At 44.0% G+C, this 17179-nt stretch overlaps 2 protein-coding genes and 1 non-coding gene across 5 annotated transcripts; all 3 read right to left on the reverse strand.

The window, feature by feature from the left end:
• Window positions 1-3207: 3207 nt before the first annotated feature.
• trnar-ucg lies at window positions 3208-3280 on the reverse strand. The gene has a single exon. It is a non-coding gene; the product is annotated as a tRNA-Arg (tRNA).
• Window positions 3281-11117: 7837 nt separating this feature from the next.
• On the reverse strand, window positions 11118-13894 carry msrb1b (methionine sulfoxide reductase B1b). 2 transcript variants are annotated; one of them, XM_037082368.1, is made up of 4 exons: window positions 13671-13894; window positions 12534-12676; window positions 12324-12441; window positions 11118-12180 (listed from the first exon to the last, which is right to left on the reverse strand). In XM_037082368.1, the coding sequence occupies exons 1-4, from the start codon at window positions 13723-13725 to the stop codon at window positions 12164-12166; spliced, it is 333 nt and encodes a 110-aa protein (XP_036938263.1). In that variant the 5' UTR covers window positions 13726-13894; the 3' UTR covers window positions 11118-12163. The 2 variants fall into 2 exon arrangements, with proteins under 2 accessions (XP_036938263.1, XP_036938264.1); XM_037082369.1 differs by lacking the exon at window positions 13671-13894 and adding an exon at window positions 13077-13393.
• Window positions 13895-14763: 869 nt separating this feature from the next.
• Window positions 14764-16956, reverse strand: neurl2 (neuralized E3 ubiquitin protein ligase 2). 2 transcript variants are annotated; one of them, XM_037082367.1, is made up of 3 exons: window positions 16826-16956; window positions 15961-16743; window positions 14764-15102 (listed from the first exon to the last, which is right to left on the reverse strand). In XM_037082367.1, exons 2-3 carry the CDS (start codon window positions 16710-16712, stop codon window positions 15078-15080), a joined length of 777 nt encoding a protein of 258 aa, XP_036938262.1. In that variant the 5' UTR covers window positions 16713-16743; window positions 16826-16956; the 3' UTR covers window positions 14764-15077. The 2 variants fall into 2 exon arrangements, with proteins under 2 accessions (XP_036938262.1, XP_036938261.1); XM_037082366.1 differs by having other exon boundaries at window positions 14766-15102; window positions 15929-16743; window positions 16826-16954.
• Between the last annotated feature and the right edge of the window lie 223 nt (window positions 16957-17179).

The raw sequence follows: 17179 nt of genomic DNA on the forward strand, positions 1-17179 counted from the left end.
TAAATGTTCGCGCTAACATGCTCACAGTGACACCCTGCATGTTGGTTGGTGATTTCTCTGGCGATACTGCGGCGATCCTGGCGCTATCACAATGCTGTTCGTCGTTTATCTGATGGAGACAGAGAAGGAAGCATGGTTTCACTTCACAATTGATTGACACTTGATTGATAGCACCGCTAGCAGCGTTTTCCCCCTGCAAAACAAGTTATTTGAACCCAAACCATGATTCCTTTTTTCCCATTCTGTCATTCAACGATTGTCACGGGTGATGGAAATATGAAAAGAGATTTTACAATTCAGCCTGACGGAGCATGAACACACCAGCCGTCTGCCGGACATCCCTTGACTCGTGCTGGTAGTGCGGTTAAAAATAACTGAAATTTACTACTATCATAATTGCTATAAATGCCTTCGAGCTTGTTTGTTGTTGGACGCTCAGACCGTCAAAGGATTTTCAGAACATTGTTGTTTAATGGGGCTCTGTGAGAAAAATGCCATCGGGCCACAGGCATTTTTTAAGTCGGCGTAGCGCGGTTTGCCACTGGGAAAAAATGACAACAATGCTCTTTTTCTGACTGTATCCAGCTGTATCTGCGAACACAACTGCTGCTTCAGCACCCTGCTGCGATACTGCCACGCCGCACCTGGGGCATAAACCTGGTCTGGACACACCTCTTTACTCTGTCAACAAAACAACCTGGATAAAAAAAAGCTGCAGCAAAGACTGCAGATCTTTGATTGACAGTTAATCTTGTTAGGCGCAGAAAACACAGGAATTTGTGTACGTCTTGAAGTCAACAAACCCCTGCAGATTGCCAATTTAAGACAAAGCACAGACATCCAGCAATAGGAGAGCCTGCGCAGCCCCGGCATCTGTGCACTGTGACTGTTGTGTGAAAGCCAGTGGCAGGGCCATACTCTGAGCCATAACTGCAGGGCAGAGCTCTGCGGCGGGCTGGGTAAGTATAGGGCCCGGCAGCACTGTACATTATCACATGGGTGTGGCTACGAGCTCGCTGCTCGAAAATTGTTTTCAAGTGAGGAGTAAAGACGGCACGTAAAGTGCCAGGCATGCCTGCACAGGATCGTCGCCTCGCTGTGTGACACGGGGAAACTTTGGAGGGTAACTATAAAAAACTGTTTGCTGTTTAAAGATGCACTACGTAAAAAACTACTACTACAAACTAAATAAACGTCTTGGTTTTCACGGCTGAATAAACAGAATAAACAAACTGACCTTTTACTTGTTTGTTTATATGCGGCGGACCCTGCCACCTTTCTAGCTTCAAACAGTATTCTGGGGACATTATTGTCCACTGAGAACAGCTTGTTTATTCAGTTATGGAACAAATAGTTGTTTCTGAGTTTGTAGTATTACCTCATTAATATTGTAAATATCAGTTTTAATTTCTTCTCCTGAACCACAGAGTGCCCCTTTAAAGCTCATCGCAGAGGGAACAGGTGAGCGTGGCTGCTTCCATGAAACTCGACCTGATGCCCTCCCGTCTTATCACGTTTCCACATTTACTGCAGGTCATTGTTGTTAAACAGCGGCCTTTGTCCCTAATGAAACCTCACAGTTTATATGCGTTGGTCAAAGGGAGCAAGGGCAGCCTTTTTTGTGTTTACATCCTGACAGATTTTTTAATGATTTTTCTTTATCTTTTGCTATTGATTGTGTAAACTGTGCTGGAAAAAAAGCACCTTGGCTGAGAGAGGTGAAACTGGTGGTTCCTGTTTGTCGGAAACATTCTGGTTCTGTACTCAAAATAATTTATCATCATAAAAATCCTCTCTGTGTAATAGGATTGGGGAGAAATCCACAATAATCTGTAGATCTGTGCTGACAGCATGCTGACAAATCGTATGACTTCAGCTTTTTTAAAGTTCTTTTTGGGCCCGTTCAAACGGTGCAGGAGGAGATAACGCCGTTCAGACTCAGCTGTGTTATGCAGCGTTTGAGGTCCAGACAAAACATCACGGAGAAGAAATAAGTGTATCTCTTGACAAGATCAAGAGAAAAAAATGGATGAAACAAAACGTTACATTCGCTGAGACGAGGAGTCATGTTCTCCTGCAGTTTGACAAAGCTTTAAAAACAATCCCCCGAAATAGAACACCATACAATACGGGCTGAAAAAAGGGGGATGTTTTCTCATCTTAAAACTCTTGATTTTACAATGTCCACTTTTTTGGAACAGGAAGGAATACAGCTGTGCATTTTTGAGGGTTTGAAAAGGTTTCATAAACCCAAAGTTTTTACAATTTCCTGTCTCCATACAAAACACAGGGTCCTTGAACTAACACAAACAGCACCAAAACTGGAACTGAGACGTCTTTATGCGCCTGCATTCGTTCGTCGAGGAATTGATTTCTATCGTCAAGATCAGGCGTTTTTGTGAGGGAAGATTGCGAGCAAAGGAAAACAGATTGCCTCCTAAAAAAAAAAAAAAGAAAAAAGAAAAAATGGAGGACATTGTCAGTTTTTTACTGTTTTAGTGGTGATGAAATGAGAAATAACATGTTAGCTGAGCCTCTCTGAATTCAGGCCATTCTTTCGCTAAGTGATCCAAAAACAGCTGAGGAAGATAGGCCGAAGTCAAATTTAGTCATTTCTCATTATGTTGATGCCGGGATCTTTACAGAAACATCACAGTCATTAAAGTTGGTAGCTAACATTTAACAGTAAGCTTACATAAGGACGTTAGCTTAATGTAATTATGTATGGTAAAATGACTAATCATTTGGGAAAGGACAGGTAAGATGCTTGCTGACAGATTTTAAAGATGCTTTAAGAGGCCTTGTGATTATATCCCTCTTGAAGCTATGCAGTGGTGTAGGGATGACATATTTTTGTGCGCTAGCCCTTAAGTTAGCATCGCCCTGGTTCCCTGGACAAGAACCCTGTGGGATTTTTCCCTTTGGATTTTGGTGAAAATCTCTGTGGCAAACATGTTTTGTTCACCCAGTTCACAAATGAACGTAGTTAAATAATAAGAGGTAAAAAGCCAATGTTTGACTTGTAAAGTTAGAGTTAGTAAGTAAGTTTGAAACTAAAGTTGGCCTGTAAAGAGAGACTAGTGGGTAGAATGAATTACCTACATTTACAAGACACTTTTGTCCAAAGCAGCTCATACTGTAACTGCCACTTTAGGTGCAGTATCTGGCCAATGGATGCTTCAACATGCATTCAAACTGACACAAAGATGACCACGAAGGGACTCGAACCCTCAATCTTCTGATCCGAAGTCAGACGCCTTATCCATTAGGCCACGCGGTCAGGTGCTGGTGTGCTATTGTCCCATCTAGCCACTGTTTTTGACTGAGTATGAAAAAAATTATGCAATTAAAGGTACCATATGTAAGAATAAGTCACGTGTCAGATCTGACTCAAGACAAATGGAGCAACATTATCAAAGTGACTTCTATCTGTTGCAGGACTGAGGTTGGAGTACAGGTGACGTCAGACCCTTTTAACGACAGCAGAGCTATCAGCTGATCTGTGCTTGGCTCCGCAGCGGTAAGCAATCAGCTCGTCTGATAGGTTATCTAACAGGTGTAACTCAAGCTAATAAAGACCACCGTGTAAAATGCGCCGATTAGAGCTGCCTCCTGCTCTCAGGTTTATGTGAGTCGGCCTGTGTGTTCCTCCCGTGCGGGCGTCACCCCGCTGACCTTTTTTCCCCATCTGCATCAAAAAAACCCAAAAACAAACGCCGAGCCAAGAATCTTGGACTGCGCGCTACGGCTCCTGTGCGATTTACTGCGCCGTGTTGTAGAGGATCTCCAAAACCATACGATTTCCATGATCTCCGGTCATGATGTCATTCATGCAACAAAAGACTGGCCTATAATCATCCTGGTCACTTCTTCTTCTCTCTGCGATGAAATTCCACAGAGGAGGATGATATATCAGACTCCGGACCTCGGCTGTAAATATAGAGCCACGCCGCGCTGGTAGACCATCTGAACCATCGGAAGCCAAGGACAAAATGAAAGTGACTAATCCTCTCGTCAGTGTTTGTGGGGCTGCCTAAAGTTGGGAAACAGGAGCTTTTCTTAGAGCCGTAACTTCATCAACACACCTCAGAATCTTTTTATTTGACTGTATGACGCTTTAAGCTGCATAAATCACTGGACTGTGGTGCACGAGGGGGGAGAAACTTCGAAAACTAGCCAGATCTCCAGTAGTCTCGCTGCAGAATTATACCACTGTGAGCTTCAGTCTGACCGACTGAAAGAGACAGGCAGCCTAAACAAACATGACCCCCTTAACCACCAGAACCACACACAAACAATGCTCTCTCACACACACACACACACACCAGTGTCTGCTCTCCAGGTCTGCAGCAGGAGGCCCAGAAGAAAAAAGCTCCTGATTAAATAGTTTCAGAGCGTGCGTCGCTCCGGCTCGGGGGGAACTCTGCGGCTTTGAAGCCAGCGTGCTGTGTTTGGCTGTTATCAGCGCCCGGGCCTGAAGATAACGCAGTTGGACAGGACTCAGAGACGGTGTTTACAAACAGTCAGCAGCGATGTCAGGAGGCGTTCAGCGCGAGGCAGAAATGCTGCTCGGGCCGCACGCTCAAATCAGACGGCGATGATCGGGCTATATGTGGCATGAAACCTGCATGTGCTTCTACCTACAGCTGCCAGACACGCCAAGGGGCACTTTGTGTAAACTTTGAGTCGATTCAGAGCTGCTCCTGTTCTTCCATCTGGTGGCTGTTAAAGGGTCGGTTCACCCAAACTGGACTTCTCAAGCAGTATTTAGAAGTGCAGATTTTCTGAGCCCCGATGCAACGGAGATGAAAAAACAAAACATTCATAGTTCTCAGAGCATCCAAAATGAACATTTTAAAACTGTGGCGACCGCACCGGTTCAGCTCAGGTCTGGCATCGGGCACTCTATTGCTCGCCCATCTGTCATCTCACTCTCCTTCACTTGCTGTCATCTGTCTACTTTAAACGATCCAATAAATGCATAAAAATTCCCAACAAAATCATTTTAAAAGCTCATCTTTCCAGAAACAATGTTGTGGTCTTTCAGCATAGCTGTTTTCTACCAGGAAAGCAGCCCCTGGTGACCCCAAAGGCTCTCCACTGTGTGCTGTGTTCCAATGGGAAGCCTTATCAACCCTGTAAGCAAAAACAATGCAAAATATATTAAAATATATCTTTTAAATTAGTGTCTTGAATGCAGACTTAAATAAAAAAGTAATGCATGCGTTGGAAAAATTCAACAGCAGCAGGAGGGTGAGGGATTCTTGATCGCAACGTCAAAGGTGTTAAAATTAAGGTTGCAGCATCTGAAAGGCCGTTCTCGCACTTCTTTCCAATGTGTGACCGTTTGTGTTTCTGAAATTGACATTTTGACAAAAATCTCCCAGAGAAAGACAGCAGGGTCTGAACTCTCTTTATTCATTCTACACACTGTTTCTTGTCACTTTCCATCTGTACAAATAAGTGCAGCACCATGAATAAAGACCGTCTGACCTTCTGACAGGGTATTTCGCAGCACCTTCGAGTACCTGAAACAGTGTTGTATGCCTTTAGACCATCGCTGGGTGACATTTTGTACATGTCAAGTATACTCTGGCCTTTGGCTTCCAACTGATGTCCCTTTCAATTCTCTGGACTGAGTTGCTGCTGGCTAGTCCTTCTGGAAAAACATTCATTATACATCTGAAACACACTCGAACAGCAGCATTGTGAAATACCATGGTTACATGCAGAACATATAGACACTCAATCAGAGCCGTTGTGAAACGTCACAGAAAGGCAATATGTCAGTAAAGTCCCTTGTTGCTTTCTAACTCAAATCCCATCCGGAGTTGAAAGGTGTCGATACGTCGCCGTTTGCGCCGCCCGTTCACTGACTTATTGAGCAGCAGCTCAATGCTGTGGATCTGCGAGGATGATGTATGGGGGGAATGCGTGCAGGATCTTCAGGGACCCAAGAGATGCTGCTGACTGACACTGGGGATGCAGCGGTCCCGGTGAGCCGGGGCGCTGCGGTCCACAGGCACCGCGTGTCAGGACATCAAGATGGATGGTGCAGATAGACTCTGCGTCCAGAGGCTTGGGGCTAATTCAGCCCAGATGCTGAGTGACTCTCGTCCCATCGATGGACTGGTTAGCTGACTGTCGGACTCTTTCAGACACATTTCAAGATTTCGTTAACAGACCGTCTTTTTTGAACTCATCGTGCAAGTATGAGCTACTCATTCACTCATGTGGAACACCACTCAACCCACAAAGAAACAGCTTGAGTAGCATAAAGTAGGATTGTCTCTGATTTGGCTTGAGACTTTAAAGTTTGTGGAACCCTATATTTCAGGGTTAGGGTTGATCGGATGAGTCACATAAACACTTTGGACTTCTTTTAACTTGCTTCTGCAAGTTAACAGTCGTAACCCTAACCCCAAAACTACGACAATTCTAGCATTTAAAAACCCTCTGCAAAGATCAAACTAGCGGTAAAACATGGATTCTGAGAAACAGATTTGAAATTATTAAAATGGACACTCCTAGTTTGGCAACACTGACAATAATGTTTAAAGAAAAAACTGAATGGAAATACAAAGTTAGAAAAAAAAACACTTTGCAACCCAGTATGTGCCCGACCTCTGGACCACGTCTCACACTGGAGACTAAAAGGTCAGAATATCTTGTCGTCTGCGGCATTTTCACAATAAATTCCCTCAATTTTATGTGGGTGTGGTATTCTGTCGATGGAATCTCCCCTTCAGCCATCTACCATCTGAACAAACACAGAAAAAAGATTATGTCTATGCACACTTTCTCACACGGTGCTTCTAAGTTACTCCCGCATCCATCAAATTGCATCATTTTGCACCAGTGTTTAACATTAATCATCACAGGGAAAATAAATCAAAGTATAAGACATCCACCCCGACAGAAAACTATTGGGCTGCCAGTAGCCGTTAAGCACAGTGTTATTACTTTTGCGCAAAATGACATCACACATCTCCGACTGACAGCGAGTTCGGGCCTGACTGGTGAGGTGTCTTCACTCCAAAAATGTAAATCACAACACATTTGTGGCATCATCCTGAAAACAGAGGTTATCTGACTTCCTGTCAGCCACGACACCGCTGACACGGCCCGATGCTGGTGTGGTAAACCCCTCGGTGTGAAGCAGCTGCCCCCTATGAGTCGAGGCATTTCCATCTAAAGGTTTAATGTCTCTGTGCGAGTGTTTGTGTGTGTGTGTGTGTGTGTTTTGGCTGCCGTGCCCCTCTAATATGCCCTAATATCCATGATTTCATCCACCTGTTTTATGGATCGGGGGGGGCAGCGATGACTGATGGGACAATTTTGGATAATCATCTTATCTGATCTGGAGCTCATGAGCTGAAACCCGAAAGAAATTACAGGCCGTAAATTTGAAAAGTTGCCTATTCCGAAATACTCTGGGGGTTTATCCACTTTGGGAAAAATTGTGTTTCTTCAAGTCTGTTTCTATGAAATAATGTTTATCAAGTCTGGGAAAAGTGTTTGTTTTCATTAAGTACATGAATTTAGTTTAATTTACTCTTTCAATCATTTTGCGGTTAGGGGATTTCTATCTGAGCTGTTTGTGTTTAATGGAAGGTTCACCTGTACGGCCCAGAAATGGAAGGTGAGGGTCCCTGAATGCATCATAATGCTGAAGATGCATCAGAAACGACCCTTTAAGAGGTGCAGCTGCCCTCTGAATGGCCTTTCCTTTTATTGTGTAGGTAGCTCTTTCATGTCTACGCAAAAAACATAAAAATTCTCTCACTGAATCAAATATTAACCTGTCTTTAAAATGTCTCAGGGCCGCCAGGTTAATGCAGCGCTTGACTGACCCAACGGTGTATCATCTGACCTTTGTGGAGATTCACCATTAACCCCAAGTTCTGTGTAAAAGAGTTCACACTTCTTTGACAGAAAGATTTCTCCTCCATGGATGTCGACAGAAAGCACAGTGTGAAACCCAAAGCGTGAGTCATACAGCTGTGATGAGAATGTGAATTATCGCTCATGCATTTGTCACGTAGTTGAGCGTGAATCGCCAAGAGGAAGCATTTTATGAACCACGTCTCTGTTCAGCTCTGTTTGGCATATTTGTGGTCGAGACACCTTGTTGGTGCCAAAAACATCCCTTTGAATTCTGGTTTACTGGGAAGTGGACTTGAAACGCAGTGACGGGAAGGTTGCTGTCATTTATCTCTGTCAACCTGAGAGGAAGGAAAACATGTATCATAGTGTTTTTTCTTGGGAAATGGGGAAAAAAAGACAACAGGGCTAAAAAAGAAGAACATCACAAGAGAGAAAGGTAAGTCAAGACTCAAAGGGTCAAAGCAAAGCATCTTGGGAAACACTGAAAATCACAAACGGCAATGGAGATACAGTGATGAAGCTAAAAATGAAAAGTATAGCAGCGGTTTTGACAATTTTGGGAATCATACGAAGTCGAGAGGAGAAAGTAGAGACTGAAGGAAAATAACAAAAAAAGGAAAAAAACAAACACAGGAACACAAACACACACATGGTTGGTGCCTACATTAGCTAGCTAGCATATATTTTCTCAATTAGCACATTGCTTCCTGTTTCAATACCATAATAACCTTAATAATGGTCCTTCTTTCTCGTTTCATAAAGCTTCGTCAGTTTACTTTACTCAGTTCTTTGGTTCCACTTTCCTGTGATCAGTGCAAATAAAAGAAAATGTTAGCATTCCAGGTTTTTACAGTCAGGTGTGCTGAGTGGATCAAGCACATGATGTTGAACATCATGTCCAGTGTGTGGGTAGAGGTCCTTAATTTTTTATTTTTTTTTTAACTTTTAGATCTAGTGAATTCATTGTTTTCAGGTACTTACAGGTACAGAACATTTTTCAGTTATCAGAGTTTGGTATGGTCGAGGTAACAAAACTATCCAGTTAGGTTGAGGAAAAGATTATAGTCTGGATCAAAATAATAAGTTGCTTTTGTTCTGTTGTTGTTTTTGTTGTTCTATTGATAAGGACAGCCTTACAAGTGACAGGGTCTTTTGATATGGACTTGTAAGAGGTACTATCCTTAGTCACTTCATTACCTGCATGAGGGAATGAATCTAAAAGCAGCACACAGCACTAACAGGCAAGCAGAGCATTTTACTGCTAAACAGAACCAACAGAAAGACACATTTTGGCCACGTAAAAGAGGGCCTGAAAACTGAAAGTCAGACCACAACGCACCAAACTTCACAGACCGATGGAAAAAGCGACGCAAGACGATTTGATTACAGAACTCAACCTCAGTTATCTGATCTCATCTCCTCTGTACGCACTTTTACGCTCATCTCGCACAGCCACCGGGCTACTGTGGAGTCTGACAGGCAGGGCATATAACACAGCCGCTGCCAAGGCTGCGGGTTTGATTGCTAGCGGGACCACCTATATGCTAAAAATGCATGCGCAGAAAACACCCACCGAATGGGACTGCGCTGTGCGAGAGGAACAAACTGCAGAGCGCTCGCCTGCCAGGACAACACAAGATGGAATTTACTCAGCCGTGACAGCCTCGGTGCAAGGTCGGGCTCCTCCACCACACTTGAGGGCTGAAGCTCATTTGAATACCTTTGGCAGCCTTGCAGAAGTCGAGCTGGACGGACGTGGAGAAGGGGCGCTGCAGAACATTCAAATCGTTGATGCTGAGGGTTCAGCGACATCGTATGAATGTTATGATGACCTCTCGTAATTGCACGCTACAAGGAGTGATGTTTTGAAAGAAAATACGCTTCAAACTTTACTTGTCTGTGGTGAGAGCAATAAAACAGAGGTCTGTGCGTGCCTATTTGTGTGTTTTAGAGTCTCTGTGTGTGTGAGAGAGAGTAATGTGCATAAAGACATCAATGCATGCGGTAGCTTAAGGTGAAAAGAGATGTGAGAGATGTGCGGTGTCCAAGAAGAGAATGGCAGACAGTGTGTTGATTGGCACATGTGTTTTTCCTGGGATTTGTATTTGTGTGTGTGTATGTACTTCCTTTGTAATGATAGCCCTCAGTCTCTCTCCAGGCGGCCAGGCTACTCCTCTAAACCTCAGGGTGTTTGCCAACCACCAGAGCCCAGAGGATATGGCCTGCAGCTGGGCCACAGAGAGAGCCTGAGCCCCGGTCCGCCACCGACACAACCAGTATCATAATTAATGCACGACAACAAACAGTCTGTGTTCATATATGACAGGAGGCTTCTACAGGTGCAGCGGCGGGAACATGCAGGTCGCGCGCCACATACGTGTGTCACAAATTGTGAAAATCAGACTTTTCAGTAGCTGGTGAAACTGGGGGACCGGCTCCACCTGTGAGGAGTGGATGCGACGTAGAGGGATGACAGCTCCACCTAGAGGTCCATCTGAAGAACACCTGGTTATCGGCTCAAAGTTGTAAGACTGCCCCACACACCTCCGGCAAGGCCAGTCAGATTTGATCAAGTCCAATCCAATATCAATGTCTACAATCCTGCATTACTCTAAATATTAACCCAGACATAATTAGTTAACCATATTTTATGTATGCTCGTGAAATTACAGATACCAGCCACCTAAATACCACTGTTTTTTTTTCCATGAGGATCCATGCATTATTCCCAGAGAAATTAATGAAAATGTAAAAAAACAAAAAAAAACAAAAAAAAAACAACACCCTATCTTACAATGTTAAAGAAACCATTCATCTGGATTTGCACTTGAAGTTAATGGGGTTCTATTATGGGCCGAGGCCCATCCTCCACCCACATTTCGTTTAAATCTGTTTAGTGGTTTTTGTGTAATGGTGCCCACAAACCAACACACAAACAAAAGAACTTGGAACATGAAACACAAAAAACAAGACCTCCTCTGCGAAGGAAAAAATGATGACATAACAGATCTCTTTCATTTAAGTAGCTATATAACACTGCAAATACAGTCTGTGAAAGTCCTGAATTGAAAATATTGTGTTACTAGGCAAACGTGCTTAAAGTATCAAGAGTATCGAAAGTTATACTTGCTCGCCATCTGTTTTGAGTGTTAAATCTTAAAAGCATATTTCCCTTTGATTTGCAGCAAAATACCTACATGTAGTAAATGAACAGAGAGAGAAAGAAGACGTAAATCTATCAAACTATAATTTATTTCTGGTATCGTTATTGTTTCTCCATATGAATACACTGACAGTGGAGGATAAACACAACCTATCCTTTTATCATACTCAACTTAGATGTCGATGTGAGTTTTTCAAAGTAAAATACAAAAACACAAGAGCTCTGAGAGACGGGGCGCCCCCAAAAACCTTTAAACCGTTTTATTTTATTTTATTATTATTATTATTTTTTTTTAATTAGAGGGCTAGAGGTGGTCACTGAAAATGTTGGGGTGGCTACAAAAAAGCCAGGGTTGGATACTAACAGATGGTGTAAAACCACCTGGGTGGCTACTCATTTAATCTTATTTAAATCATTGATTTACTGGAAATGTAAAGCATCAAATGATTAGCATGATACACACAAACTTCTCATGACCCCCCCAGACCCTCCTTGGGGACGCCACTTCGCTGTCACTGATGATTTCGCACAGGCAAAACATATCGGTTCAAGTAAACCGGCTTACATTCGGTGACTAACAGAACAGGGTCATGCGGCAGATTAACAGTGTTTCTTTTGCTATTGCGTATTTGTGAAATAAGTATACAAAAGTACAGCCTGATGAGAAATCTGGATTCTTCAGTGCATATAACATAGAAGTATGATTACATTTATCTTCGGGAAGTTGTAGAAGTAAATGACGCAATATAATGTCAAAAATATAACATTATAAACCTGCTACATGATTTCTTAAAAACAGCTTTGTTGCTAAAATCGCATGCGTCTACTGATACTTCTCTTAAAAGCGACATCATATTAATAACAAATCAAAGTTAATATGTATTTAATGAGTAGTATTTATGAGGTATTTGAGGAATGTAACTTCTTTTTTGGGAATATTTGCAGTGTGTGGTCCCGTCACTGTGTCACAGGCCGGTCAAATACTCTTCGGCGGACAGGTCGTCCCTCTCGGGCTTTTTCTCCTGTCCACGTCACCCGCTGACCGGACCTGGTCACCGATCCTGGACCGAGCAGCAGATACAGCAGCTGGAGGGGAAACTCAGACCTCGCTCTTTATTGCTTGTCGTTGCCTGCGGCGGAGACGGAAGACAAACACACTTAACTGACACTCTGCAAGCATGTGGATTCTCAGTTACAGCACAACTTTTCATAATGTGGGAAAACTAGCCCACCCCACCTGGCTATGCCTCACTCGCGTCTGTGGTCATCTTACCTTTGCTGGGGACAAACTTGAGCGAGTGGCTGAATATTCAGAAACGAGAGACTCCCTCCTGTGGGCCGTCATTCACAAACTCGTGGCCCAGACCGTTCCCACACTTGCCACACAGAACCTGCACGCATGAAACACAATCACATCAGCAGTAGTACAACAGGGAGGGCTCATAAAACCCACTGGTGGCGGATATGAGATGTTAAGTCGTACCTTGAAGGCGGTTAGAGACTCCATCATCTTGGTGACGCTGTCCTCCCGGATGGTGTCGGTGAAAGCCGGCCAAGGAGATGAGTGGGGGAACTTGGACCGGCTGGAGAACAGCGGGTGGCTGCACTGGGAGCACACGTACATACCTGCAGGGGACGGTCACTGTTAACAGGCGGTGTATTGATTCACTTGCACCTGAAAAAAACACCTAAAGATAAAATAACACTACAGGGCAGTGGTTACCAGCGTGGGTATTGGGACCCCCGGATAAATGCCAAAGTAGGTCTGAGGGGTCACAACAAAACTGTTTTTTATTTTTTAGCTTTTCTTTCTTTCTTTTTTTTGCATTTCTTTCATTGAAATACTCAATTAAATGACCCGAGAGGGAGAAAAAACCCTGAGCAGCTGAAAACGTGTGCCGAATTGCTTAAAAGGTGCATTACACAAGTATTTTGGTTTTAAACGTCAGAAATTGTCAACAGGAAGTGAAGAAATATGCTTTTTATGACGGCTGTGTATCGGTGTCGCAGAAGTTAGCATGCTTACCAGCAAGCCTCGCCTGCTCTCGGTCAAAAGCTCCAGTGTATGCCCTCCAAGTCTGCACCGGTAGCTACACGGCTAACTGAGCTAGCTAGCTAAGGGCAGCTACAGTTAGCAGCAGCTACTCTGGTGATTTGCTGCCTGGTATTTGTTTTGCATCTGACAGGAGGCCAGTCTTTACATACTGCCCCTTTAATATACAGGGGTCACACTTCCACTTTAAGGTTAGAAACACCATAATAGGGTCATTTAACTTTAACTAAAAAACTAAAACTACTAAAAAAAAAAAACAAAATAACATATATATGACCGGTCTGTTTGTGACCGTTATCAAATGTGACCAAAATAATGGAGTAAAAATAAAAAAATAAAGGTGTGCTACTCTTCATGGATGGCCTGTAACCTCAGCTGTCGTCACACCACCTGACCTTCGTCGTCACTCATCACTGTGATATAACACAGTCACTGATCGTCACTTTGCACATTAAATATAGTTAATTTGTATCCGATAAGTATTCACACAGACAGGCCTGACACAACAGCGTCGCTCCTTTTAAACCAGACCACCTGGAGGTTACGTCACAGCAGCAGCCTGCTCACCCAGCTTGAAGTGATCCTTGTAGATCTCGCTGCCGATGAACCGACAGAAAGACATGTCTGCGCGGATCGGAGGCAGGTCGGATAGATCCTGGTCTGGATCGGGGTTTCCCTTCAAATGGAGTTTGACAGCCGACCCGCGGGACACGGTGCTGCTGTCTGCCTGCTCCTGCTGTGTGAAGTGATCCAGGCTGGAGGGTTTAACAGCGGCTCCGCCCACCGCTGCGGTCAGCTCCGCCACCAGAGGTCAGTGTCGGACAACAGGAGGACCACTGGGGCCAAGATCAGTCATCACTGAGGGGAAGGATCAGCCTGAGACACACTGATCCTCCTATTTCCAGTTATTTATGTGATTTTGGATAGTAACATCTATTTCTACAGTAGAATTTATCATCTGCATTTGAGTTGCCTCTTCAATCGATCCATTTACGGTTAATTGTTTTTCCTCGTGTTGTATTCAATTTTAAGATGAATCTGAATCATCAAATGACCATATTTTCCAGTAAGCTCATCGTGACTGTTCATCATCTCTGTTACCATACTGTTAGACATAAAGTTATTGGGTCACTCAACTTTTTATATAACATTCTGACAATGTCAAATTGTTCACATTGTACTGTAAAAACCCAAAGCCTCAGGGAACATTCCATGTAAAAATGTAAATCTCGACCATAATCTCGACTGTGTCACATTCAGGGTTAAAGGACAAATTTGCCCCAAAGTGATAATTCAGTCATGATCTGCTCACCCTGATGCCGAAGGCTGAGCTAAAAGAGTTAGCATGCACCCCGTTTCATGTTTTAAAACAGGTCCTCGTCGAGGCTGCTTAGAGAACAAAAACGCATGTGATGTGATGATCTGATTTACTTGTTATGTGATACGGATTTTTTTAAAATCATCATGCATTCAGTAAACAAGTACTTACCCACTTTGTTGTTAAATGTGTTTGATAGCTTTGAAACTAATATACCTCCATCATCATGTAACATGTAAGAGCACACTCTGTTCTTTAGTGTTACTGAACGAGAGAAAAAAATGATGAATCATATCACAGTTACTCCCTAACATACTTATTGCGAGGGGAAGGTAGAATCACACAGACAGACACTGAACCAATAATATGAATTTATTTCAGTAGTTGTCATCTCAGATGAATGCCTGTGTTATCTGTGCTAGACATTTATTAAGCGCATAGCCCTGTTTGCTTTTTGTGTTATAAATAAAACAGAGTTTTGTCATGAAAATTAATATCCTTTTCTTGGTAGAAGCCAGGAGGGAGCTCATATGATATTTATCTGTCCATTGCAGGTCTGTGTTCTTCATTCATACTTGCAATAATGCTTAAGCGCCTCTGGCAGCTCCAGCCAGTCAATGGCCATCCTGTGGACAATGTGCTTCTGGATGGCCTTCCTACACAACGTCTGCAAGGATGAGACTGAAGCAACGGAGACGGAGGCCAAAAAAGACAAAAAGACAACGGATTAGCAGAATAAATGTTGTGATGAGAAGTTAGATGTTAATAATTGGGAATGTAGCTAAAGCATTAATTAATTGGTGAATGGGTCCCTGGGCCAGAGACAGTTACTATACCTCTTTACAGCAAAGTCAGTCAGAGGACTACAAAGAAATTTAAAATGATCACAGAGATGGTAATGAAATGTCAAGTGATGTAGAACAACTACAAAGAGATGTGAAGCGACCACAAAGGGACTTGAAAACAACTACAGAGACTCAAACAACCACAAAGAGATTCAAAACAACCACAAAGAGACTTAAAAACAACTACAGAGACACAAACAACCAGAGAGAGATTCGAAACAATCACAAAGAGACTGAGAATGACCACAAACATTCAACTGACCAAAAAGACATGCAAAAAACCACAAAGAGACACTGAACAACCAGAGAGAGATGCTAAACAAACAGAAAGAGACACAAAATGACCACAACAAGATGCTAAACAACCACAAAGAGACACAAAACAACTGCAAATAGACTCAAAACAAGCCCAAACAGACATGAAGTGACCACGAAGAGCCTCAAAATGATCACAAAAGAACACAAAACAACCATGTAGACACAAGGCAACCACAGAGAGATGCAAAACAGATAAACAACATCTCTGAGTGGTTTCTGTGTCTGAGAGCTCTGGTTCACCCGGGAAAGAGTCTCTCACAGTGTGCACATAGTAACATGTCTGTGCCCAGGGGCCCATTGTTTCATTATTAGTCCATGACTGAAAGTATCACTGCGACACTCACATCCATACTCCACCTGGACGATTTGGACGCACTTAGTTGCAGCGAAAACATCCACCACAGCGTAGAGAGGCTGGACGGCCGGGATTCCTTTTGCGGAAGCTCCCATGTCCTCACCGTTGATGATGATGTGCATGTCAGCCAGGTCTCGCCCCTTCTGCACGTACATCACTCCTATCCGGCTGCGCCTGGCCGTGGGAGGCAGGGCGTTGGTCTTATACAAGTCGTCCAAAATGTGGCTGTAGCGTCCGGGCCTGCTGCGACCGACCAGCTTGTCTCTGGGGATCCGAACGTTCTCGATGTACAAGTGAGAATCAGTGAAGAAAGTCTTTGGTTTATTGTTGTCGCCCCCTGCATCACCGCCTCCACCTCCAGCAGCATCTTCAGCCTCCCCTCGCCCGAGCCTGTGGCCCCCAGCTAGTCCTCCGTCTCCAGCCTCTGGAGCCTCTGCTACGACATCCTCTATGACCTTGTTGTGGTTGCGAGTGATGGCAAACACCCAGCTGTCTCCTAAGTCCATTAGGTCTGGGATGGAGTATTCAGGCACCACCTCTAAGCCCCTGGGGTCCTTGGCAGTCAGGCCGACCCGCAGGTGGCCGCACCAGCCCAGCTCCTTATCCTCGATCTCTATGAGGAAAATCTCCCCCGGCTTCAGAGGCTGTTTGCTGAAGCACACTCCATTTGCAAAGCTCTCCACCCGAGTGGCCTTGGTTCCTGAGAGGTCCAGTCTGACGTTGGTGCCATGGATGGGATGGAACTCCATGAACTGGTCACAAAAGGGCTCCATTTTCACTTTCGCACCGGTTCAAGCAGTCACTCTGTTTCAGGAGAAAGAAATGGTCAATAACTTCCCAGTGGGATAGCACTAAAAAAACCCACAACAAACAGAGACAAACCTACCAGAACTCTACGGTCAAACAGTTTCACGGCGGGTTTGTGAACGAACACATGGCCAGAGTGGAGACGCAACAACTTGCACAGACGAGATCCCTGCTCTGCCTATCTGTGGGCCACTCACAGAAGCTTCTGGTACAGGGCTATTTTTGAACAGCTGCATATGTCAACAGATGGCAAGGTATGTGTGTGTGTGTGATGAGGGGGGTGGCCAACATGCACTTGCCTACAGTCACTCATGCACAAAGATTGAGGTGGGGAGCCACAAAGCCCCCCCCCCCCAAGGCCCTGCCGCTCATTCAATTTTTCAAACCCATGTAACTGAAGTAACGGCTGTGTAATTATCTTAATACTGTATGC

Source organism: Acanthopagrus latus, chromosome 20 (assembly GCF_904848185.1).
Source record: "Acanthopagrus latus isolate v.2019 chromosome 20, fAcaLat1.1, whole genome shotgun sequence".
Lineage (NCBI taxonomy): Eukaryota > Metazoa > Chordata > Actinopteri > Spariformes > Sparidae > Acanthopagrus > Acanthopagrus latus.